Source organism: Hyperolius riggenbachi, chromosome 2, assembly GCF_040937935.1.
Source record: "Hyperolius riggenbachi isolate aHypRig1 chromosome 2, aHypRig1.pri, whole genome shotgun sequence".
In the NCBI taxonomy this organism is placed as follows: domain Eukaryota; kingdom Metazoa; phylum Chordata; class Amphibia; order Anura; family Hyperoliidae; genus Hyperolius; species Hyperolius riggenbachi.
Window position 1 is genome coordinate 228219669 of NC_090647.1, and position 26135 is coordinate 228245803.

The 26135-nt window shown below is 40.2% G+C and overlaps 1 protein-coding gene across 1 annotated transcript in view; it reads right to left on the reverse strand.

The window, feature by feature from the left end:
* The window catches only part of NMS (neuromedin S), a 37265-nt gene extending 14221 nt beyond the window's left edge, over positions 1-23044 (reverse strand). Inside the window, exons 1-8 of the mRNA XM_068266022.1 lie at positions 22897-23044; positions 18597-18658; positions 18383-18433; positions 10294-10344; positions 8288-8314; positions 8167-8214; positions 6285-6320; positions 2689-2730 (exon numbers count right to left, since the gene is read on the reverse strand). Of these exons, the coding sequence (XP_068122123.1) occupies positions 2689-2730; positions 6285-6320; positions 8167-8214; positions 8288-8314; positions 10294-10344; positions 18383-18433; positions 18597-18658; positions 22897-23044 (465 nt within the window). The remainder of the gene's footprint in view (positions 1-2688; positions 2731-6284; positions 6321-8166; positions 8215-8287; positions 8315-10293; positions 10345-18382; positions 18434-18596; positions 18659-22896) is intronic.
* Positions 23045-26135: the final 3091 nt, after the last annotated feature.

The window sequence follows — 26135 nt, forward strand, 5'->3', positions numbered from 1 at the left end:
ACAGGTATGCAGTGGCAGGTTCACTGAACAGGTATGCAGTGATGGGTTCACAGCACAGGTATGCAGTGGCAGGTTCACTGAACAGGTATGCAGTGATGGGTTCACAGAACAGGTATGCAGTGGTGGGTTCACAGCACAGGTATGCAGTGGCAGGTTCACTGAACAGGTATGCAGTGATGGGTTCACAGCACAGGCATGCAGTGGCAGGTTCACTGAACAGGTATGCAGTGATGGGTTCACAGAACAGGTATGCAGTGGCAGGTTCACAGAACAGGTATGCAGTGGTGGGTTCACAGTACAGGTATGCAGTGGTGGGTTCACAGAACAGGTATGCAGCCAGCCAGGAACAAGTTAAGCCTAACTAATCTTTCCCTAAAAGAACAGTCTGCAGCAGCTCGCCCTACTCTCACTAACACAGGCAGCACACGAGTGACCGTAATGGCCGCCGCTGCCTGCCTTATATAAGGGGGGTGGGGCTTCAGGGGCTAGTGTAGCCTAATTGGCTACACTAGGCCTGCTGACTGTGATGTAGAGGGTCAAAGTTGACCCTCAAGGTGCATTATGGGGCGAACCGAACTTCTGCAAAGGTTTGCCAGCGGGACGCGAACGCGAACCACCGAAGTTCGCGTGGAACCGTTCGGCCCATCTCTACTACAGAAGAATCAGTGTTTATGCAATCCACAATAGCCAGATTTTGCTTTACTGTAATGTAGCAATAAAAAGTGAATTTTAATTGGCTGCTATGAATTTTCATTGGCTGCTATGTTAATGCACACAAAAAAGTGGCACAATGGGTCTCCATTTTCATTATGTAGCACAGTGCCACTAGAAAAAAAAATTGGAATGTGATCCACAAGCCTACATGAGTGAATCTGAGACGGAGCTTGAGGTGCTTCCAAATACTATTAAATAAAGCCTTTTGACTGAGAGGAGGAGTGCTGACAAGTGAACAACACTAACCTTGGTCATACTAAATTGTAGCAATACTAGGTATATTATTTTACTAAATATGTATGAAAGACACATTTGAAAGAGGAACTATTTAGGCCTAGGACAGATCTGGAACTTTGTTAGATAATAGGTTCCATTGTCAATGAAATTGCAACGTAACTACAGTATATGTACGGGAGGAAGGAGCTGTGGATGATGTCTGAAAATCTTTGGATCTTATGGGTGTTGCCATATGTCTGTGTGAGTCTAAACTTTAATTTACCATTATAATGATTCACATGATTTTTTAGCAGAGTTACTGAGAACATTTACTAAGACAGGTGCTAAAAACACTTGATCTGTGCATTTGCTCCACTTTTACACCAATCTTGCTCCATTTGTCTTTGTACCGATTTGAATAAATGTGCCCTAGTGAAAAGGGGATTTACATAGTTTGATACATAAAAACCTAGTAGAAAAGTGGAGCTGGTGTCTAGAGCTTCACATGAAATGTTTCATTTTAACAGCTAAAACTTGACTTGTTGCTCTTGGCAACTGCTCCACTTTTTGCATCTGTCTTGGTGAATAAGCCTTGGGGACTCTGCTAAGCATCACTGTAATGATGGTTTATGCACCCACCAACAGCTATAAGATCCAATGACTTGCAGTCTTGCACACAGCCCACTGCTCCACAGACAGTATTAGGTGGATTGGAGACCATGATAATAGTACTCCTCATGGGACCTGTACCAAGTGCCCACAACTATACTGTTTTCTAGTTTTTGGGTTTATATAGTGCTGGCACCAGTTCAGTAAAGCTGAAGCTCCGCACCTAAATCAGCCACACCAAAATGACCTGCTTGACTAGTATGCCCTCCTCACAATCCCCCAAGGAAGCTGTCAGAAGTGATGCCTGCATGGGATTCCACTCCGCCCCACTGCATCTACCACACACTGGGATCTGGGTCCGGTTCTCCTGGATCTTCCATACAGGACTGACAGTATTGGCTCTTGGACACTGTCTCATTTTGCCTAGGAAGGGCGCAGGCAAGTTGTAACTACGGTCATGGTCTGGTGAAAACTGTTACCATATACACGCGATATTGCTCATCTATTTTTCGCTACATTGGCTTGTTTTCACAATGCTACTCACGCAAATGAACTGCAATTGAACCTGCTTCTTGCTATTCTAGCTTGCTTCCTCTCTGTATATCCTTGATTTGCATCTGCATTTGCCACTTTTTGGTGTGCTGGATCAGCTCAACTCTATCAAGAACTTGGTACGCTATGTAGCGTGGATCGGGGAGGGTTGGCCCTAGAGCTGCGTAGCCGCATTCGCGGCTATGCGGACTGCGCAGCCGTGGCCAGAGGAAGCGGCCATTTTGGGAGAGGCAGGGGAGCCCGGCCCGGGCCGTGGGGTCAGGAGCCGGCCCGGGGGGCTAATGAGCGGGGGGACCCGGCGGATCGGCACGGAGGGCGCGGACGGCGTCCTCCGTGCAGTAAAAGATTATACAGGTAATTAACTTTTTTGACTAATTTGGCCTCGTAAGTCCTTTAATAAAATTGTGATAACTGGAACTTTTTTGAATTCATATAGGATTTATTGTATGAATTAGCATATACAGTATGTCTCACCACATCTTATCCACTTCTTACTTTGATTAATATACTGCTTGACTGGTATCCATCCACTAGAAGCATAGAAGACTAAAGCATGCAGCACAGACTACAAATACATGCAAAACCTACAAAACCTACCCTAAAAAGGAAAAATGGTCTTCCAACTGTACCGGGCATACCCTATAAAATATAATACATTCAAGAATGAAGATTTTGGGAGGTTAAAGTAGAACTAAACTCAGAAATTCCTGTCTGCTTTTAAAGATAAGATTAATGATAACCTTTAGTGGAAAAAATGTCTTCATCATAGTTTATGGAAATCCAAAAAAAACCTTTGAAGTGTTAACGTCATGCACATTCCTTGGCGCACTGAAAGGGTTAAGCTTCAGTGTTTACTTATTATCTAAGAGCCCTGGCACAGCTCAGGCACAGCTCACAGCCCTGATTCACACTGATAGCTAATTAGACAGGCTGATATCCCTGAACACACCCAGAACATGCAGTAGTGAATTTCTTCGTAACTATGAAGAGTTTTTTTTTGTTCAGGTCCGCTTTAAATAACAGTGTTAGATTTCAGTTGGCTATTTCAAATGTTTGCAGCTGTGAGCATCATTTAAACAAAAAAAAAAAAGAACAGCTGAACAAATTATTAAGTACTATATGTATATGCTTATTACTGAAACGAAAGACAAAGTAGAGTGCCCCTGTAAAATATATATTGGTATTATGTATTTATATTGTTACAAGAAAACTCAATAAAGTGTTAATGGATTGAGGGTATGGCACTCTGGCCATGTAAATGTTCTTGTTCAACAATGCAGTTTATCTTCAAGAACCACCACACTCAGAGTTATGACTCCCTATGCCACTTAAAGGGAACCAGAGATGAACGTTTCACACAAAATAAACATATCAGTCGATAGCTTGTAAATAATAAATGCTCTACCTGATCATTTCGCCGCTCTGGTGTGCCTTTTTTAGTGTTTTTTATCCATTATTGCTCCAGGAAAAATCAAATATGGCCGCCGGCTCATATCCCTTCTCCTTCTGGGTTATGAGTTGTTCTGGATGTGCTGTCTAGGCTATATGAGACTATGCTGCTATCTAGGCTAAATGCAGCCTTTCATCTGTGTGCTTTCATTTTGGTATGATGTACAGCTGCCTGTAGGAAGTGTCTCTCATAGGAATGAAACTGCAGTCATCATCAGTATCTAGTGCACACAGAGCACACAGGGATCATATTGCAGCCACAGAGCTTCTCTCTCAGCAGGAGCTGGCTCAGTCTAGGTTTGACCTGGCTCTCCCATGTCATCACAGCTCTCAGTATGCAAAGCAGGAAATCTAAGCCAGGAGGTGGCAGCCTTGGACTTGAAAAGACTCCACAGAAGAGTGACTCAGCTATAATGATTCCAGGTCAAACCTAGACTGAGCCAGCTCCTGCTGAGAGAGAAGCTCTGTGGCTGCAATATGATCCCTGTGTGCTCTGTGTGCACTAGATACTGATGATGACTGTAGTTTCATTCCTATGAAAAGACTCCACAGAAGAGTGACTCAGCTATAATGATTCCAGGTCAAACCTAGACTGAGCCAGTCGGGGATTCTTATCACAGCTGCTAATAGACTAATTAAGCAGATAACAATGAAACTAAAAGCAGGGTAGGTATTTACTGTCATGTTCCCACTGATAAATGTAATAAAATACATGAGGGTGCTTCGTCTCTGGTTCTCTTTAAAGGACAACTGAATATGAAGGCTGCCATATTTATTTCCTTTTAAACAATAACTGGGTGTGCGCGTGGCCGAGATGTGCATGCGCTGAAGCCCATGACTGCCCGGGTTATCGGAAGTTATTGCAGGAGAACGGAGGAGCTGGAGAGGACGGTGAGGGAGGCCACGTTGCTCATGGGTCTGGTGGAAGCCCCAAGTAAGTATAAATATGGGCTAGTGAACCATCTCAGGTTCACTTTAAAGATAAAAATATAACTCCCTCTGCCACTCCCCTTCCCTTCCCGCTTGATATATAATAAAGCCTGCAGAGGTTAAGGATTGATGTGATTTGTCAGTCTTGTTCATATATATCAGGAAGAGGCAAACCACAACCTCTGTCCTGATAAATACTTTGAAGGTTGCATGGGTGAGCAAAAACAAAACACTTTTATAAATGGTTACCACCATGTAAAAAAAGAATAGTGGTAGCCAGTAGCCTTCAAGTTGTTCATAGATAGTAGTTGACATTTGACTGGGGGACAGGATGCTATATGGGAACGGGAGGTGTGTGTGTGTGTGTGTGTGTGTCTCTCTCTGTGTGTGTGTGTGTGTGTGTGTGTGTGTGTGTGTGTGTGTGTGTGTGTGTGTGTGTGTGTGTGTGTGTGTCAGCACTAAGAAGCGAGACAGGACTTGTGAGGGGATAGTACTGAGTGTGTGGTAGTGTGACATTATTGGAGGGACGATATACGGCTTGGGGCATTGCAGTGCTTGCCCAAAAGTCTTCAGTCATCTAGCTACGCCATTGTATTGTGCACAAATAGACTACTTTTACCCACTTCCTCACTAAGGGCTTTCCCCTTAAAAACCAGAGTAACACTCTTCCCATTCATTTGCCAATAACTTTATTGCTACTTATCACAGCTATATGATCTATACCTTGTTTTTTTGCCACAAATTAGGCTTTCTTTCTTTGAGTGGCACTTTTTGCTAAGAATTATTTTATTTTATATGCATTTTAAAGTGAAGAATACGAAAAAAATGAAAAAACTTAATAATTTCTTACTTTTCAGCTATTATAGTCTTAAAATAAAACCTGCCACAATAGAAAAACCTCACACATTTTATTTACCCATTTTTCCCAGTTATTACAATGTTTAAATTATGTCCCTAGTACAATGTATGGCAAAAATATTTTATTTGGAAATAAAGGGTTTTTCCTTTTTTGTGTTTCTTAATACTATATAAATTACAAGCCCTTATTTGTAAAAATAACAGGAATGTACCCTAATGACATACATATTAAAAAATCTGAGTCTCTAATCTAAGATAACTATATATATATATATATATATATATATATATATATATATATATATATATATATATATATATATATATATATATATATATATATATATATATATATTAATGCTTTCAATTTTTTTATTACAAGTGTTTTATTTTGATAATAATGTGGATGGGGTAATAAAGGGTTAATCAATAATGGGAATTGTAATTATTTATGTAATTTATATGTAGTGTGCTTGTATTTTTTTTTTTGTCCGCTAGAAATTCCCACACTTGCTGAATAGTACACAGGATACAAGGTACTGAATAGTGCACAGGAAGTAATGTGTATCTGTGTGTTTTTACTTTTACTTTGATCACCAGCATCTTGCTGATGCTGGTGATCATTTCTTACAGGCACTTTAATCAGCTTTGGGAGCACATGCTCCCATCCACCGATCAATACTCTGCCGCGGTGTGTGTGTGTTTGTCACGGGAAAGGTGCACGTGCAAGTGGGGCGCCACTTATAAACTGAGGATATGTGTATCTACTCCCCTGTTTTTTAAGTGAAGTCCAGAGAGGCGTAGAAACATGATGTGTCAGTGTGGAAGCAGTTAATATCTCACACACTACCCCCACCATTAACAGTACCGTCCTTTGGATGGTGCAACAGAACAGGGGCTAGATACAGGCTGGGACTAAAAGATTTCTGTATGAATGAAACATCACACATACATACCTTTTTTGTAAACTCTTCTGTAGTAATATGTGATTCCTAAAAACACAACAAAAATATATGTGTAAACATTGCTACATACATAATTTTAGTAGAAGGTATATAAGGAAGCCAGTTTACAGCACTGATTATTGTTCATTATACACTGGTGTTTTAGGAATGGAAAACCCACCCATAGCTGATATTTGATTCAATGCTAGTGGAATGAGGTGTGATCTTTACATGGCAGTACCCTTTTAATGGTTTATGTTAAGTAGTGAGGTCATCAGACTTATTTAACCTCCTTGGCGGTAACCCCGTGTGTGACACGGGGTAAGCCGCCGGAGGGTGCCGCTCAGGCCCTGCTGGGCCGATTTTCATAATTTTTGTTTTGCTGGACGCAGCTAGCACTTTGCTAGCTGCGCCAGCACTCTGATCGCCGCCGGCCCCTGCCCGATCGCCGCTATCTGCTGCGGCGCGGGCCCCCCCCCCCCCTCCAGACCCCAGCGCTGCCTGGCCAATCAGTGCCAGGCAGCGCCGAGGGGTGGCCCGGGACTCCCAATGACGTCCCGACGTCAGTGACGTCGGTGACGTCATCCCGCCCTCCTTCTATGAACGGGATTTCCTGATCGGAGATCGCCGAAGGCGATCGAAGCGGGCGGGGGGATGCCGCTCAGCAGCGGCTATCATGTAGCGAGCCCTCGGCTCGCTACATGATTAAAAAATTTTTTTTTTTTTAAAAAAACTGCTGCGCTCCCTCCTGGCGGTATTTTTCATACCGCCAAGGAGGTTAATTTCTCTTTTCATTCTTAATGAGAATCCATATTTTGTAGTAAGCAGTGTCTACAGAACATATCCTGTAAGCACCTGTAAACTGAATGTATGTATCTATGTACTCTGTTACCTTAGGAAAGTGACAGGTAATCTTATGATTAGCAATAACTGCAAGTGTAAGTTATGCAATAACTATGTGCTATCGTCTCCAATTGAAAGTCTAGCATTATGGAGAAAGATTGTGCCTTAGGACATTTATCAACTTGTTTGTTACCCAGCTTATCATTCAGTGAGCCTGGTTATTATTATTACTGATTAATATAGCGCCAGCATCTTCCATGGTGAACAGAATACAAGGTATATCAATACAACATAAACAATACAATTAACAGTACAAGACAAAGGTGGATTTCAGCTTATGCAGTGAACAAATCAATAACAGATTTTTACATAATGGTGGAAGATATGCACTTACACTACACAGCATTGTGATACAAAAGGGGAGGAGAGCTCTGGCCAATCGTCCTTACAGTCTAAAGGGCTAAGAGACGGGACAATAGGTGAAGGGCAGCTGTGTGACTTTTCAGTTGGGCCTAAAAAGGGTAAGTGTGAGCGAGTGGAGGATGTGTTGTCTGCGGGTGTTCTAGAGCAGGATAGAGGATCAAGAGAAGTCTTGTAGGCAGGAGTGAGAAGAGGTGACCATTGAAGAAGACAGGAACATATTGTTAGTAGACTTGAGTATAGTAATTGCGTGCAGGATGTATATGAAAGTACGTTTATTTAGATAAGAAGGAGCTAGGTTGTAAAGTGCTTTGTAGGCAAGCGTCAGGATTTTGAGTTGTAGCCTTTGTGTAACTGGCAGCCAGTGAAGAGACTGACAAAGTGGGATAGAGCTGGAGAAGTGGGAGGAGAGGTGAATGAGTTGTGCAGTTCATGATGGACTATCACTAAATGCTGGTAAAGTTGCTGTGCACAGGGCCGTGGAAACTCAAGTGATGCTGTGAATAGAAGGAAGGGGGAAGACACACAATAGTCTGGAGGAGGAAGGCCACAAAGAAAACAAGCCAATTCCTATCTTGAACTGGCAAGGTGGAACTTTAATTTACACTTGACGGCATTAGTTTGTACTCACCCCAGTTTTTAGAGCAGGATCTAATGCTCTGGTGTAGTGAAATAAAAACTGAGAAAGACATAGTAGTTAAATTCCTAAACATAAGAACACAGATAGAGAATATATATACTTTGTCACTTACTCTTTTGTACACTTCCTCGTCATTTCCCTAGAAAGAAAAACAAATTTGGTGTTTAAACCAAAACTGAAGCAATATCATTTAATATGGTCAATAAAAAATGTACTCCTGTGCTCATCTTACAACAACAACAAAACAGTTGTTTTGTTTATTCCTGTTATTGCACAAGAAGAAGAATTGTCAGTACAAACATACGTCATAAAGACACAAGACTATGTTGCAGTATTTGTAGAATGATACATGCAGGCGTAAAATGCATATAAAGTTGCATATAACAAATAAAGACTCCAGCAAAATATTGCACAACACTGACAACGAAACAGTTGTAAAGCACTTTTCTCCCATAGGACCCAAAGCGTCCTTTAATGATGTGTACAGGGGAAAAAAGTTATGTGATCATACATGTCAGACTAAACAGGTGGCTTTTCAGTTTTGATTTGACTGTGTCCAAGGTAAGAGCTGTCTTAAGTTTGGCAAGGCATTCCAAAGGTTAGGGGCAACATGACGGAAAGCTCTGGCTCCAAAGGCTTTTTGTTTAACTCTGGGGATGGTCAAGTTATTGGATCCTTTTGATCTGAGGTTGTGGGAGGTGTGACGCAGTTGCAGCAAATCCTTCAGGTATCCAGGGCCTAGCTCATGTAGGGATTTGAATGATAGCATGCCAATTTTGAAAAGGATTCTGCCCCTTATCCTATTCAACAATAAGTCACTTCCATGCATTTTTTCCATGCATTTTTTAGGGATGCATAATACCCCTTACCCATTCCTACAAAGTGTTAGATATAAGAAATAATTAAAAACATACAATCCAAGTATTTCAAAAACAAGTATTTATTTCCTGTATGTGTGTCAAGTCAGAAAACTGACAAAGGCTTTGGAACACTCCTTAGATTGAAAGGATCACAATGATTGGAAGGCTTATTTTGACCTAGAGTATAATGTGTATAATCAAAAGTAGTGAAAGCTTGTTTATCCTCTCTTGCAACATACTTTCCAATGTCATAATTCATATGGCTGTGTAAGATGGGGGAGATGTTGGAAGCCTTCCCTTTCTTAACACACTAGGCTGCATACCTGGTAATTGGGCAAGTTGGAACAATGGGAAACCCAATGCTACTTTTTCTGTAGGTTTTTTTTTTTTTTTTAGAGGGTGAGGTGTCGGCTTTCCATACTATTTAGATGATAACGCGCAGCTCTGCACTAGTTGCTAAATTAGCAATAAAAACACTTGACCTACTGACTTTAAAGCCCTGTGTGTATCATTCTTTTCTCCTAATTTCTGCTATCAGCATTTTATTATAGAGTTTCCAAAGTTCATTTTTGCTTCTTTTCTCACTTCACACAACCTAAGAATGGCATTGATTGAGAAAATACGAGAAGCGGTGAAAAGGAAAAAAAATAGGAACTTTTCAACTTTGATGACTTTTCTCCTTTGTATTCAGTCATAAGCAAAGATCTGACTGGAGTAGTTTGGCTACTTGCGTTACTCATATGATCATGATCAATCCCAGTGCTATAAAAATAGAATAATGAAAACCGTTAACCTTGCCTCATTTTCCCCTATAGGTGAAAAGTGTATTACAGAAAACTGTAGACTACTGTCAAGTCATGCTAAAAATATACTTCCTGCTCTGTGTAGACTTCTATGCAGATGTCTATGAAAACTTGTGAGCCAATAGCAATTGCAGACAAATGAGAATGAAAACTGGAAGTCCTGTTCTCCATGTTACGATGATCAACTCAAACCATCATTTCAATAATTTGGCATACATTTGCCCCCCCCCAAAAAAATCATAGTTTGGCAAGTACGAAACATCTAAATATGTGAGTTTCTATGCTTTTCTTAAGATCCAATCAACGTTCTCTTTATATGATCTAATCTTTTTGGTTGCCAGGACAAAAATAGAAACTGTTGTGCAGTCAGCCCTTTTATACATAAGGTCCACAGGTATTTTTTTTTATTTTAGTATATAAAGTCAAGAACTCAAATAAACAAACTGTGTACGTACCTTCATTCTATTATAAATGGAGCTACAAAGGTCCATGACAAAATTGGGAACCTGAAAGACATAAGTTCAGAATGAAAGTGAGCCCACTGAGGGGGAGGTGGACATAACCTGGGTGAGCAAAAAGTGACCTCAGGGCAGTCAGGTTGGGTTAATCAGGTCAATGTGACAAACAAAGGCGGGCAGGTAAACAGTTAGCCTCAGTAAGTACAGAGGAAGTGTATTGGGACTTCCTTTTGGATTGAGGAGAGGCAACATCCTCCCACCCTGCCTAAAATTAAGCATTGTGTTGGTTATTGAAGATATGGGGTGACAGGGGTCAGCAACAGGCGGTCGGTCCTTTTGCATAGGACAACTTGGATGCTTCAGTACAACGAGGGCAAAATAAGGTACCACAGAGTGGTATAAGTCGTGGCTGGTGGTAATTGGTGGCCTTGTCAAGGGACCCTTTGATGATATGATGTAATTTCATGGTTAAACTGGTTATTTGTAAATCAAGCTGTTATTTCATGCTATCCAAAAAATGTATATGGATGTTTGTTGTACCTTGTAGAAATATGTGTATATGTTAATAAAAGCTGTGTTGAATTCCAAGAGTGTGTCACAGTCTTTTATTGGTGGGGGAAGAGGTCACTTATGGGTCCTACAGAGGTCATGTGTGGAATGTTAAATGTAATGAACAAAAAATGTTTGCACTGTGTGGCTGTGTCCCCCTTCAGTATAAGTTACAAGCATGATTGCTTGCTCCACTGTCAGTAAGCCTCATAATCACACAGGGGAAGGAGGGGGAGGAAGGGTTAAGGCATATCACAGGCCATAAGGGAAAGTTAAGGTTAAGACTACATGGGGGGCAGGTTTGGTTAGATTTAGAGGTATTGCAGAATGCCCAAAACTATGAAGTACTAGCATTGTACACCACTGAGGTCAGGTACCCAAATGGCCCAGCATCCAGATATTAGATTTCACTCCTGGAATACAGTGTATATTCAATTTTATATCATCTACAAACGAGAGCAAGAGACAATCTGTCATTACATCAGTCCTTGGCAAATGCACATAGAAGTACCTTTGACTGTGTGTACTGGTCGGACATAGACTGATCAGCTTATAGCTCTTTCCAAGTGTCATGTTTATTTCTGGACAGCCTGACAGTGTGTCTACTTTACAACTGAGAAGCACATAATCTTCAATTGAAATAATCAATTGGTTTTGTGGTGAAGTTCAACTGAATGTGATGTTAATTTGACTTGAGGACTGGGTGAGACTTGGGTCAAAATTAAGTTGTAAATAAGGACTAATACCAATGAAGCATGATCTCACAAAGTCATGCCTCGTATTGAGCACATTGTTTTATTTCTGATCATTAGGCGTGTTCTACCTTTTCTAAGCTAATTGGCCAATAATATAAACTAAGTAGATAGAAGTGATGTTAAGCTGTTATAACAGGGATATCTTCAGATATCAATCTTTAGATGTATACAAACAGCATGGTTGTGAAACAGCGTGAAACAGCTAGTGCCCAGCAGGATAAATCAATAGAACTTGGCTTTATATAAACACAAACTAACAGGGGGATGTTCTACCTCTGGGGAAGTGTTAACTGCTTCCTGGAAAGCTACTGTGATAAGTGAATGGATCTTATTAGATAGTCTTGCTGTTACCACTGACCTCACTCATGCAATTCTCATTTTATTAGTGGGGACAGAGGATATTACTTTTGTTGACATGATATGGAGAGCCTACATGTAAAAATGTACAGTATCTTCCACTCTCGTTATTAGTATCAGTAGATGCCTTTTGATATGCACAGTATTACTTACAGATCAAAACCAAATTTGGCAAAAACTAAATGCAGCATATCAGTACAAATGTCTTAGCTACAAGTCCAGGAAGCTTTGCAGTCACTGAGCCGGCCATTAACTCATATTTGTATTAAAGTATTCCTGAATCAAATATGGGGCCATCTGTGTGACAGCTAAAACTAACACAATTATGTTATGTAACAGGGCAATGATCCTCCTAAGCACACCAGCAAATCTACAACAGAATGGTGTAAAAAGGAAATAATCAAGGTGTTGCAAGGGACCAATATAAGTCCAGACCTCAATCTCATTGAAATGCTGTGGTGGGACCATAATTGAGTTATGAATAAACAAAAGTCTGCAAACCTTAATAAACTGAAGAAATGTTGTAAAGAAGAGTGAACTAAAATGTCTCCACAATGATGTGATAGATTGTAAAAGTAATTCAGGAAACTATTGCTTAAAGTTATTTCTGCTAAAGGTGTTTCTACAAAACCTTAATGGCTCCTCCATTTTGGCATAATTGTTGTTAAATAATGACATGGCAGAATCTGTTGTGTTGTGTTGCTTTACACTTGAGGTTAGATTTTAGGGTCTGCTTAGGATGAGATTTATTTTTTTTTACTTTGTCCTGAAAGGTACATTCTTATTCTTAAAGGTGGCCACACACAATGCATTTTTTAATATTTATTTTGAATTTGAGTACAAACTTTTTTTGTGATTGATTGTAACATTTGTAAATAATTTGACCAATGTATAGCATATGGGCCCATATGCAATTAACTTTTTCTCCTAAGTTATTTCCAAGGAGATCATTTTCATATTCTCTTTAAAATAACTTTTAAGCATTTTACAATTAAAAAAGTATCCAAAGTTGGTAAATAAAGTACTATCAAAATGATTTTGAGTACAGGGAGTGCAGAATTATTAGGCAAGTTGTAATTTTGAGGAATAATTTTATTATTGAACAACAACCATGTTCTCAATGAACCCAAAAAACGCATTAATATCAAAGCTGAATATTTTTGAAAGTAGTTTTTAGTTTGATTTTAGTTTTAGCTATTTTAGGGGGATATCTGTGTGTGCAGGTGACTATTACTGTGCATAATTATTAGGCAACTTAACAAAAAACAAATATATACCCATTTAAATTATTTATTTTTACCAGTGAAACCAATATAACATCTCAACATTCACAAATAAACATTTCTGACATTTAAAAACAAAACAAAAACAAATCAGTGACCAATATAGCCACCTTTCTTTGCAAGGACACTCAAAAGCCTGCCATCCATGGATTCTGTCAGTGTTTTGATCTGTTCACCGTCAACATTGCGTGCAGCAGCAACCACAGCCTCCCAGACACTGTTCAGAGAGGTGTACTGTTTTCCCTCCTTGTAAATCTCACATTTTATGATGGACCACAGGTTCTCAATGGGGTACAGATCAGGTGAACAAGGAGGCCATGTCATTAGTTTTTCTTCTTTTATACCCTTTCTTGCCAGCCATGCCGTGGAGTACTTGGACGCGTGTGATGGAGCATTGTCCTGCATGAAAATCATGTTTTTCTTGAAGGATGCAGACTTCTTCCTGTACCACTGCTTGAAGAAGGTGTCTTCCAGAAACTGGCAGTAGGACTGGGAGTTGAGCTTGACTCCATCCTCAACCTGAAAAGGCCCCACAAGCTCATCTTTGATGATACCAGCCCAAACCAGTACTCCACCTCCACCTTGCTGGCGTCTGAGTCGGACTGGAGCTCTCTGCCCTTTACCAATCCAGCCACGGGCCCATCCATCTGGCCCATCAAGACTCACTCTCGTTTCATCAGTCCATAAAACCTTAGAAAAATCAGTCTTGAGATACTTCTTGGCCGGGTCTTGACGTTTCAGCTTGTGTGTCTTGTTCAGTGGTGGTCGTCTTTCAGCCTTTCTTACCTTGGCCATGTCTCTGAGTATTGCACACCTTGTGCTTTTGAGCACTCCAGTGATGTTGCAGCTCTGAAATATGGCCAAACTGGTGGCAAGTGGCATCTTGGCAGCTGCATGCCTGACTTTTCTCAGTTCATGGGCAGTAATTTTGCGCCTTGGTTTTTCCACACGCTTCTTGCGACCCTGTTGACTATTTTAAATGAAACGCTTGATTGTTCGATGATCACGCTTCAGAAGCTTTGCAATTTTAAGAGTGCTGCATCCCTCTGCAAGATCTCTCACTATTTTTGACTTTTGTGAGCCTGTCAAGTCCTTCTTTTGACGAATTTTGCCAAAGGAAATGAAGTTGACTAATAATTATGCACACCTAATATAGGGTGATGTCATTAGACCACACCCCGTCTCATTACAGAGATGCACATCACCTAATATGCTTAATTGGTAGTAGGCTTTCGAGCCTATACAGCTTGGAGTAAGACAACATGCATAAAGAGGATGATGTGGTCAAAATACTCATTTGCCTAATAATTCTGCACTCCCTGTATTTTCTTGCTGGTGGTTTAAAAACACATTGTATGACAAGGTGTGAAAATATCACTTAGGAGAAAACTCTGGAGAAAAAAAGTGAATTACATATGGGCCACAGTTTTTATTTTTCCCCAATTATGAGACAAAATTATTGAAAACTAACTTGCTTGTGTTTATAAATCAAGAAACTGACAATCTATCCTACACTATTCAATCTTCTGAAACATTGTACAGGAATTTCTGCCACTCCTAACAGTGTAGTTCCAATTTCATTAAAAAATGTTAATATATTTATCAGAATTACACAATTTTTTTTGTAATTTAGAATTAGAAAAAATAACTTTTCCGTTCTAAATTTGCCTGGAAGTTCAAGCTTCATTTCTATGCAGCTATGGAATTTAGTTATACTCTTTGATAAAGTGAACCTGAGATGAACGTCATTTCAGGTTCTATACTTACCTGGGGCTTCCTTAAGCCCCATTGAGGCCCCTCAGTCCTTCTGTGTCTCCCCGGGTGGCTCCTGTCCCCTGCAATATGGTCCGATATCCTCACAGAGTCGTGCTTCATCGCATATGTGCGGCCCGGCTGTGTGCACTCCCTTGTCGCGTTCACAGGAGCATTCTGCGCTTGCGCAGTAGTCAGTGTAAACGAAAAGAAGCAGCTATGACCTCAAGAAACCGCACCAAATCAGTACCAAGTAGTCAGAGGACGCTCCCAGCCGTGGGAGCAATGAAGCGCAACAAAGCGATTATTTCGGGCCATATTGCAAGGGACAGGAGCCACCAGGGGAGACAGTGAGTAACTGAGTGGCCTCAAGGGGGGCTTAAGGAAACCCCAGATAAGTATGGTACCTGAGATGTCTTTCATCTCAGGTACCCTTTAAACAGAATGTCATGAAATTCCAACAATGGCTAAGCAGCTTGCCCTCTAATTTTGCAAACTGAGTTTCAGGTTTGTTTCTTGGCCAGGGCAGAATCCTGAAGACTTTTGTATGTGTGCCACTTGTTTGTGTGGGTTTTCTCCTGGCATTACGGTTTCCTCCCACATTTTAACAGGCTAAAGTATTATTTGGACTTCATCTAAAAATTGTCTCTAGACTTTGGCCTGGCAGGGCTAATACCCCATGCATGTATTTCTTGAAACTGTGGTTATGAAAAGAATAGTTATCCTGCTGCATCTGACACTGTTTGGCATGCTGCCTTATGATAAACCTTACTTTTCTGATAGGCTTTTATCTACCTTCTAATTGTTTGCTGTAGCAAAATTCTCATGGTTTTACAACTGTTGCACTAATCTTTACTGTAATTAGCATTTCTACAATATTTGTATTATCTTGACAACCTGTGATTATTATATGCCCTGTTGTTATCTTTTACTTCAATAAAGCTGGCATGTTAAGTGGAAAAAAAATGTCTCTAGGCGGTGCTAGGGATATCACGTTGTGTGTGTCTCTGGGGAACCGTCACTGGTATGGGCTGCAGTGTTAAACTATATAAAATGCTGTGAAAAGGATGATCACACTATATAAAGCAGAATAACAATTATTTTTCTGTGTGAGTCATTTCCTGCACTGTGGGGGAAGCATTTTTCTTTTTTTATGAACCTGGTAGTGATCAATAGATTACAGCAGGTTGACAGCCCCATTTAGCAATTAATGTTGGATTAATGTTTAACAATGACTGGCATTGGTATATGCACATAAAACAGTGTAGAAATGTGAAATGTAGTTGCTGACATCCCTGCAATCTACAGAGCTGACCTGGAGAAGCCCAAGTCAAATTTCTCTTTAAACTGGAATTACCAGTACATGGAGATTACCAGGTACATCAGTTTTCCTCTCAGCTATAACTGACAGCAACTGATATTTTACTGACAACAACTGATATATTTCAGATATGACAAAATATTGTCAGAACTGGAAGGGATTAGTGTCAGAAGAAAATGGTGAGCTTCTGAGAGGAACTGACGACAAGGTAACTATGTAATGTTCATTTGAAGTTACCTAGTGTGTTTATTTTAAATATTTTTACTCAGTACAGGTTCTCTTTAAAGGGACACTGTAGGGAGGTCGGGGGAAAATGAGTGAACTAACCTGGGGCTTCTAATGGTCCCCTGCAGACATCCTGTGCCCGCACAGCCACTCCCCGATGCTCCGGCCCCGCCTCCGGCTCACTTCTGGAATTTCGGACTTTAAAGTCTGAAAACCACTGCGCCTGCGTTGCCGTGTCCTCGATCCAGCTGATGTTACCAGCAGCATTCTGCGCAGGCCCAGTATGGTCTGTGTCTGCGCAGTTCGCTCCTGGTGACATCAGTGGGACTGAGGACATGGCAACGCAGGCGCAGTGGTTTTCAGACTTTAAAGTCTGAAATTCCAGAAGTGAACCGGAGGCGGGGCCGGAGCATTGATGAGTGGCTGCGTGGGCACAGGATGTCTGCGGGGGACCGTTAGAAGCCCCGGGTAAGTTCAACTCATTTTCCCCCGACACCCCTACAGTATTCCTTTAAAGATGCATACCTTTCTGTAGCCCGTGCTCTCCTCTTTCTTTTGATTCCTGAATCACCATTCTACATCAAATAGTTTTCATTTGATTTCGATTTAAACATTGTGGCTGCCATCTTGGCTATGTTAAAACTTCTGAGTCACCCCTGTCTTCTCTGTTAAAGAAGTGTATCACTGAATGAAGCAGGAAGAGGAAGTGACATGCATAGCCATTACAAAAGGCTCCTCCAAAAGTGTCATAGCACGACTTTGTTGGAAGTTGTCTGGCTTAAAGGCATACCCATGAGAGGTGCTCAGAGTCCCTTTAAAGTGGACCGGAACTCTTGCACATGACAGAAGGAAAACATAGAGAAATGCAACCTACATCTATTTAGCCTGTCTAATTCTCCCGCATTTGCCTCTAATAACAAGTTGCAAATCGATTTCTCCTCTGTGTCACCTCACTGCCAAGGCAGATAAGGTAGATAAGCTCATTTGAAAGCACAGGATGTTAACAATATGCCTGCTTCCATGAAAGCAGGAAGGCGAAACAGTGCAGATTTATTGCAGGTTTTGTATCAGCTGCAAGAATTAAATGTTTTCCTTTAAAGGTTATTATGCTGTTGTGTATCTTTTAGAGCAGAGAGAAAGTTCTGAGTTCAGGTCTGCTTTAATAAAATAAACAATTAGTTCTACATCAACTAAAAAAATATATATTTATGTTTGTTATGCATATTACACATATATTATCATTGAGAAACTAAAATAAAAGCTTAATGGAAAAGAAACATGGGACTATGAGTTCTTAGAAGAGAACCTGTGCTTACATTTTTCAGGCTTTTACAAATGAATATGAAACTACATATAAAATAACTATTATCTCTCTTACTCTAACAGTTATACTAATACCTTCAGTTCAGTATTACATATGCCCCAGAGAGAGTCTTTAGCAATCATGCTAGAAGATATATGACCTGATCCTATTAATTTTTTCTCCTACAAGATCATTTTTCATCCTTTGTTGCTTTTTTTTAAACAATAAATGTCATCTTCGGTTTAAAATAACTTTGAGCACTCCGCAATTGAAAAGTACCAAAAAGTAGGTGAAAAAGTACTGTCAAAATTATTTATTTAGTTTTTTCTTGCTTGCTGGTGGCTTTAAAGGCATTTTATTTATAATGTGAAAATATCACCTAGGAGAAAACTTAGGAGAGAAGGTGAATTGGATTGGGCCCATCATCTTCTATTTTTTTTTCTGGAGAGATGAATTCAATGTATATTTAAATGTACCAAAATGTTTATTTATTTGAGATTCCATCCCACAACTGGTATCTGATTTTCTATATGAACTTTACCTGTGGTTGGTCCAATAGTGCTGTCCATTGACTGAAGCAAAATGCTAATCTCTAAAGTAAAAGAAGAAGACATGTTACTGTATTAGCAACTGTGCACTAATTTAGAGCCAAGATCCATAACTTGCCAGGCAATGAAATGCTCCCTTGGTCTGCATGTATAATTCCACAGTAAATACAATAATATTGTAACACATAACACGCACGTACTGCATACCTCATTTTCTGGAATATCCAAATCAGCTATATATTGAGATTGTTCTGCTGACTGAGGGAATCCTAAAAAGTAGATGCAAGAGAAACTCATACAATGTAGAAACACTCAGCAGTAACACTGCAAAGGAAAAGTAAACCTTTGATCAACCATAGACATCAAACCAAATAATATGCAGATATTTAGAGCAAAAACAGTTCACTTTATAAGAGCTCCTTGTTAGTACGGTATAAAGTGACCGACCTTTGAATGAAATATTGTAATCTAACATTGTGTATTACAAAATACAAAGGTAATTATGATATACGTTTTCAGCCTACGATATAAAATAAGAAAAAAAATGACAATTATATGCCATAGCTTTGTAAATACACTATAAAAATAATAATAAATATCATTTCATCTCTCATTTTGGAATAATGAATGAATGAATGTATATGCCCTTCTTACACATATTACTAATTACAGTAGATAAATCTTTATTATCCTAGTAAATTATCTGTAGTTTTTAGTACACTTTTAGTACACTTGTTACACTGTAAAAATCAGCATAATAAAATTCTGATGCCCTTTTATTTACTGTAGTGTATTGTACTAAAATATCACCAACATTGCATTCATCCTTATAAGCCATGCAGTACATAGGAGTTCGTATGTGTAACCCCTTGTCAATGACAAGCTGTCTTGCCTAACAGGTATTGGATTTAAAAGTAGAACAAATTAGAACAATTAAATCAATTAAATTAATTAACCGAGGTAGATAGCCAATTGCCATAAATCAAATGATTGTCCTTATTTTTTACTTTGGATTAAGGTGGCCACACACGATACAATTTTTAAATTTATTTTCAAGTCAAGGTTTACAATCAATTTTTTCTGATTGATTATAACATTTTTAAAAAATGTGACCAATGTCCACACATGTATTCATTTTTTTCCCCAATTATAAAAAAATAAGATTGAAAACTGAGAAAATTGCTTGGTAGTACTAGTATATAAGGAAATTGGCAATCTACTTTACACCATTCAATTTTCATAAAAAACTGATCAGAAAAATCCTCCACTCCTGACTGACTTATATGATTTCTTGCTGAAATAAAAAAAAGCTTTTAATTTTTCGGGACAATCGATCATTTTTACCGAAATGCTGTAAAATTGGATCATTTTATTGCATGGTGTGTGGCCACCTTTATGGGTTTGCAGTGTAAGGGATAAACGCCTAGTGAAATTGTTAGGCTTGGAGAACCTATTCTGTGAGGGAGCATCGTTCACAATGCCCTTCTGGACACTGCTTATGTGAATAATGGCCAAATTAACACTTTAGGAGCCGCAATAATGCCAAACTCAAATATACAATGAAAGCCACTGCAGTCTTCAGAAAGCTGTCCTCTCCCGTGTTCTTTCACAGGACATTTGGAATACAATCAGCCACTATAAAGTGTAACAATATATCACAAAATAGCATGTATGTAATCAATAGGAGGAAAGGAATTGCCTTACCTGAGGAAAGGTGAAGGGCACTCAAGCAACAGATTGCAAATAGCAATGGCAGAGAAGGAGGCTGTGTCACAGATTTAAAACTAATCAACTCTCTTTTCTTATCTTTAAGGGATCTGCTTCTCTTGTGGCTGCAGAACTTGAGCATCTTGGGAGGGAATGCTGCCGGCGAGGTCTGCGAGTCTGTGTCTGGCTCATCCACAGTGCAGCTCTATCTCTTTAAATGCAACACTGTATCCCATAGGAGTGCAAGCAATCAGCACCTGGCAGGATCCTACTTTCCCTGCCTGTGTCGTGCTGGGCTCTTATTTATGAGCCATTGCCCCCCCAAATCAATGTTGCCTGATTAGCTAAGGGTTGAGTAAGTAGGGAAGAACACAGGATCTATATTACTGCACAATAGGGAATCTTATAACTAACACTGACTGTGGTGGATAGGAAATGCTGCTTATGAGCACTATGTGATACCACCGCACGTGCCCTCTGAAACATAATAGGTTTTTTGCTTCCTATGGAGTTTATTAACAATTACTATTTTATGACATTTGCTGATCCTTGGGAAATTTCACATGAACTCTACTTTAAAAGAAGCAGTACTGATATAATCTGACTTATTGTAAGTGTGCAGCAATAGCTATTCTCTGCTATTATCTGCTTTCAGCTATGTCTGTATTGTGTCACTTTACATTTTGCTTACACAACAGCACTTAGTGTTTAGCGCTACAGTTTAATCCCACCAGATTGTTGATGTGCACTTGAAACCCCCCCAGAGAAATCATGTTTCTAAAGCTAACAACGTTATCCAGGGGGATCGCTTTAGTAATATCGGTGGGCTGTTGTTAGAGGCAAAAGCATAACATTTCAACAAAGCAGATAATTATGTGCAATACTTGGAAGGCCTTAGAATAACTGTAAAAGCATGTTTGAATATATAAAAGCACATATAAAGCACAGACAGTCATGGGAAAATGTAAGTGCAAACTATGCAATCACTTTCTTTTTTAACATATGTGGTACTATTAGTATTGTATCTTTATTCTAATATTATATAAAGGTAACGCTATGAGAAACAAAAATGTGAAACATATAACATTGCAATAATTTCAACAAAAGTTAACTATGTAACAATTGCTTATCTGTTATCTATGTTTTCAGAAGACTTGTCATGAAGTTCAAGCTCTTGGGCCTCCCTATCCTTTGTTGCATATAAACGGACATCCGAGGTGAAAATTAACTAATGAGATAAACAGTTATATTGATCCTCCTTCTTCTAAAAATGACTTTTTAATGTATCCCACAGTTTTATTTCATATTTAAATCTACTTTTTAACATTTTACTGTTTCATGGCCTCTTCTCCATGACACATTCATTAGCCTTTTTTAGCCAGAGCTAAAATCTGTGAACTATTAACCCTTGTTATCTCTTTCCTACTCTCAGAAGCAGTTTACTGCCAGGAAAGTGTTTTATGGCTGTAATTCCTTATCAGTGAGGGTTACATTATAGTCCAACCCGGTCCTTGTCTCAGGCATAAATTGTCACTTGCATACCTGATTTTTAACTCTTTCAGGCAGAGAAATAAATAAAGGAAAACAGCCTAGTTATTTGTGTGCTTGGCACTGTACATACACATCTATCTCATCATGTCACATGTCACCTCGGATGTCCTATAAAGACAACATTTTTTTCAAGATGGATGAATGTATAACCATCCTGTATCCAGTAATTGTATCAGTGGATGGCCTTTAATATAAAGAAGGCATCCAAGGCCCTATTAACCACAGAAATTGCAATAACATGTCAAATATCCCATATCTTCCCCACTTTTAAGACCCATACAGATGCTCAATTATTGCACATCAACATGGTAATTAGTCATTATTTTGGGTGACAGGGAACAGGACAAGCAGGAGGCTCCCCATCATGAGGACATGAAAAGAATATCAGTCGGGCAATAGCAGGCAAAAGTGACCAAACAGTCAGCAGAAGATTATCAGTGATTGATTCTAGATTTTCACTTGAGATAAACACAAATGAGAAATTCGGGTGAGAAAATCTATTGTCCGTAGCTTTATTGCATGTGAAAATCGGCTTGTAAAATTTAGTTTTTGTACCAACCTAGGGATAAAAAAAAACATTTTATATTGCCATTAGATGTACTTATACTGTACATGTTAATTAGATTACTTCTGAGTGGTTTCTTTTTCAAGCTAATTATTTTTTCTGATTTTGTGAGACCTTCCATTCCTTTTAATTAATTTGGTTGGCCGCTTTGTACCTGTTGTAAAACTCCAATGTCTTTCCTGTAATGAGTAGCCCAAAACTGCACTCCATAATGTATGTCAGATATGGTCTTACACGTGATTTATATAAAAGCATAACTACACTAGTGTTATCTGCCTGAAGTCACCTTTTTATGCCGCTGGCCATTAAATTCTACTGCTTAACATATTGTTAACCAGTAATGCCCATTCCTTCTCCAACTCTGAATACTCCATATTTTTCCAATTTAGTTTATGTGGTGATATATTATTAGCACAGCCAAAATGCATGACCTTGAAATTATCAACATTCTTCTCACATCTGGTAATATCACTTTCTATTTAATTTATTAGGTCAATAAATAAACTGGAGATATTTGGTCCTAGTAATGACCCTTACTGGACTCTACTTCTTACATTTACCCACTTTGGGTATGATCCATTTACTTCATCTCTTTCACATCCAAAGCAAAAGAAGGTGCGGCACTATTGAGCCATTTATAAAGGGGATCCTGAGCAGGACCCATACTTGCCATAATGAACATACCTGGGGCTTCCTCCAGCCCCTCAAAGTCTGTGAAGTCCCTCTGTGTTCTCTGGGTGCCCTCCGTTCTTTTGCTAGTGGCTCCATTAGCCGCACGACTTCGCCCACAGTCATGCACAACTGTGCATGCGTGGTCCCTCCATGCACCCATCTTGTTTGCGCACCTGTTGCTGTGAGTGTTCTGCATATGTGCGGTTCTCGAAAGAATCAACCACATGCATGCAAAATGTTCACGGCGATGGGCATGTGGGCAAGACGGGCGTGCAGAGGGGCTGCGTATGCGCAGTTGTGTATGATTTTGGGCAAAATTGTGTGGCTAGCAGAGCTGCCAGCAAAAGAATGGAGGGAGCCCAGAGGACTCCAAGGAACCTCACAGACTACAAGGGGCTGGGGGAAGCCCTAGGTAAGTTCATTATGGCATTTTTGGGCCCTGCTCAGGGTACCTTTAACCAGTAGAGTGCTTGTGCAAAATTGCAGTATTATATATGAACATACTGTACATTTCAATGCAAAGTTAGTATGCTTATAGTCCTGGTGTACTGGGTGCAGGAGCGTGGCAGTTGGTGCTGGGGGTGCAGGCCTAACTACCGTTTCACAAAAAAACATAGCTTCCTCTGAAGCTGGGTGTGCACATGATATGGACAAGGGCTCTACAGGAAAGGGGAGACTTTGCTGCTCCTGTCATACAGAGCCCCTATATCACGTACCATGTGGGCTGGTATGACTAGTATGCCAGAGCCCCATGCAGGTTGACTGTACCAGCCTGCATGGGTAAGAAGGGGGTTCATTAAAGTTTTGGTAGGGGAAGGGGATACTTTTTTTTTTATTAAAAAAAAAAGTCATGGCTCCTCCTCTTAAACCTTTCCGTAATCCCTTCTCACCCATGCAGGCTGGTGTAGTCAGGATAGCTAAGTCAACCTGTGTGGTGCTCTGCCATACTAGCCCACATGGTACATGATATGGGGTGCACTGTACGTCAGGGGCAACAAGCCTTCTCTTCTACAGAGCTCTACAGAGCGGAGGTACATATGTCGTGGGGAGTTATGTTGGAATATGGCACCCTTTCGTAAGGACACCCCCAGAAGTTCTGGCCCTCTAGGTAAATAGGTATACGGCGTAACTTTTTACTCTAGACCTATTTATTACTAAAAATAGATTAATGAACTTTAGTAGAGGAAAAAATACTTCCTCTGTAATCTTCTGTTTTTCATATGTCACTCGTTCTTCTCCCATAAATCTTGATTAAAGAATCTTCTTCTGCCACCTGTCCTTAAAGAAAACCTGTAACTAAAAAAAGTTCCCCTGGGGGGAAGCCTCCGGCTCCTGTGGAGGCTTCCCCCATCCTCCTGTGTCCCACAGCGGTCTTGCTGTGCCCCTCTGAACAGCAGGGATTTAAATATTTACCTTCCCGGTTCCAGCGCAGGCACAGTATCGGCTCTCCACTCAGAGATAGGCGGAAATAGCCGATTGCTGTCAGTCTGCTCTATTGCGCAGGCGCAAGACTCCTGCACCTGCATAGTAGAGCGGACGTGACAGAGATCGGCTATTTCCGCCTATCTCTGTGTTGAGAGCCGCAACAGCGCCCCCGCTGGAGCCAGGGAAGGTAAATATATCAAGGCTTGTCAAGCCAGGATTGTGGGACGCTTCGGGGGAGCCAGCATTGGATTGCCTGCAACTACCGGGGAGGAGGAAGCCTCATTGGGACCCTGAGGCTTCCCCCTCCCAAGATGAGTTCCCCCCAGGGGAAATTTTTCTGTTACAGAGTCTCTTTAACACTCGGTGCTCACCTGTTGCCTGCCGCAGCATGACTAACTCTACTGGCATCACCTCCTCCCATCGCTCTGTACCACCCACTGGACCCGCTGTGACCACCACTGCTGGTCTCTATTCCTTCTTCTTACTCAGGAGACCCAGCAGAAGCGTCTTTGAAGCTCCTGCCAGTGCTCCCCATTCGTTCATTAGGTGGACCAATGAGAACAATCCTAATACTCATTCTTTCAGTAAGCCAATGATTCATTAGTCCAAGAGCCAAGAAAGCAGTATAATATCCAGATGACCGTCATCTTCAGAAGAGAATAAAGGTGACATATTCTTCCCACTTTAGATTTTTTTTTAACTTACAGCTTTTACATGCACCTCTTAGGGTAGTCACATCCATGCAGTGGCTCTCATGAAAACTCTCCTGCTCTGGAATCATGCTGTAGAACCATTGTTTGTTACAGAAGCATGCAAGTCAGTGGCGTAGCAATAGGGGGTGCAGAGGTAGCGGCCGCATCGGGGCCCTTGAACTAGAGGGCCCAACCCACAAACACAGTATTAGAGAGATAATGCGAGAGAGAGAGAGAGAGAGAGAGAGAGAGAGATTATATGGAGAACAATGGATGTTGTTTTAATTGAGATTAAAACAACATCTCCGGCATTTTATGGATAATTTCCGAGACCAAAGCAAAAGTTTTTTCTGTGCAGTGTGTTGATTCTGAGGAATGAACACCTTGAGGATACCCTAAATTGAATCATGACAAAGGCTTTATGTGCGTAATTACCAGCTAGACAAGTTGAAAAATAGTACTGTGTTAGTTCACAGAACATAACAATTTATCTGGTGAAAACAAGAAAATAGCTCAGTAATATAGTAAATATAGATTGATTGACCTATACGTATGCAATGTATAGCAATCACATGGGTAATTACAGAAGATTACTGCAAGCATTTATGAATCTGTTCAATTTTCTGTAGACTTAATATACAAATAAATAAAACAGGCATTTTTGATGAAGTAACACATATATCCAGGCACATGGCCTCAAGTTAGGACATTTAAATAAGCTATTGGGGAGGTGCTAAGGTGTGGCCAATAAAATAACAAAGTCAGGTAACCTTTCGCACACTCACATTCAAATGTTCATACAAATGCTTTCACAGAAATCAATCATCCAGGAACCACAGCTAAAAGCTAATGTCTTAGTATAAAAGAATACATTCTCTTGCAAAGTCACCTACACCACGCAGAGGAACTCCAGTTTTAGTAAAAGTGGTTCCTGGATGATGGATTTCTGTGAAAGCATTTGTATGAACATTTGCAGTGGAATAGCGATAGGGGATTCAGAAGTTGTGACCACACCTGGGCCCCTGGATTAGAGGGGCCCTCCTTCATCCATCTCATTAGCTCTTTATTGGTGTTATGCTGATAATGAACACTTTTATATGTGTAATCCATAACACGCTATTTTCTTTCTCTAAT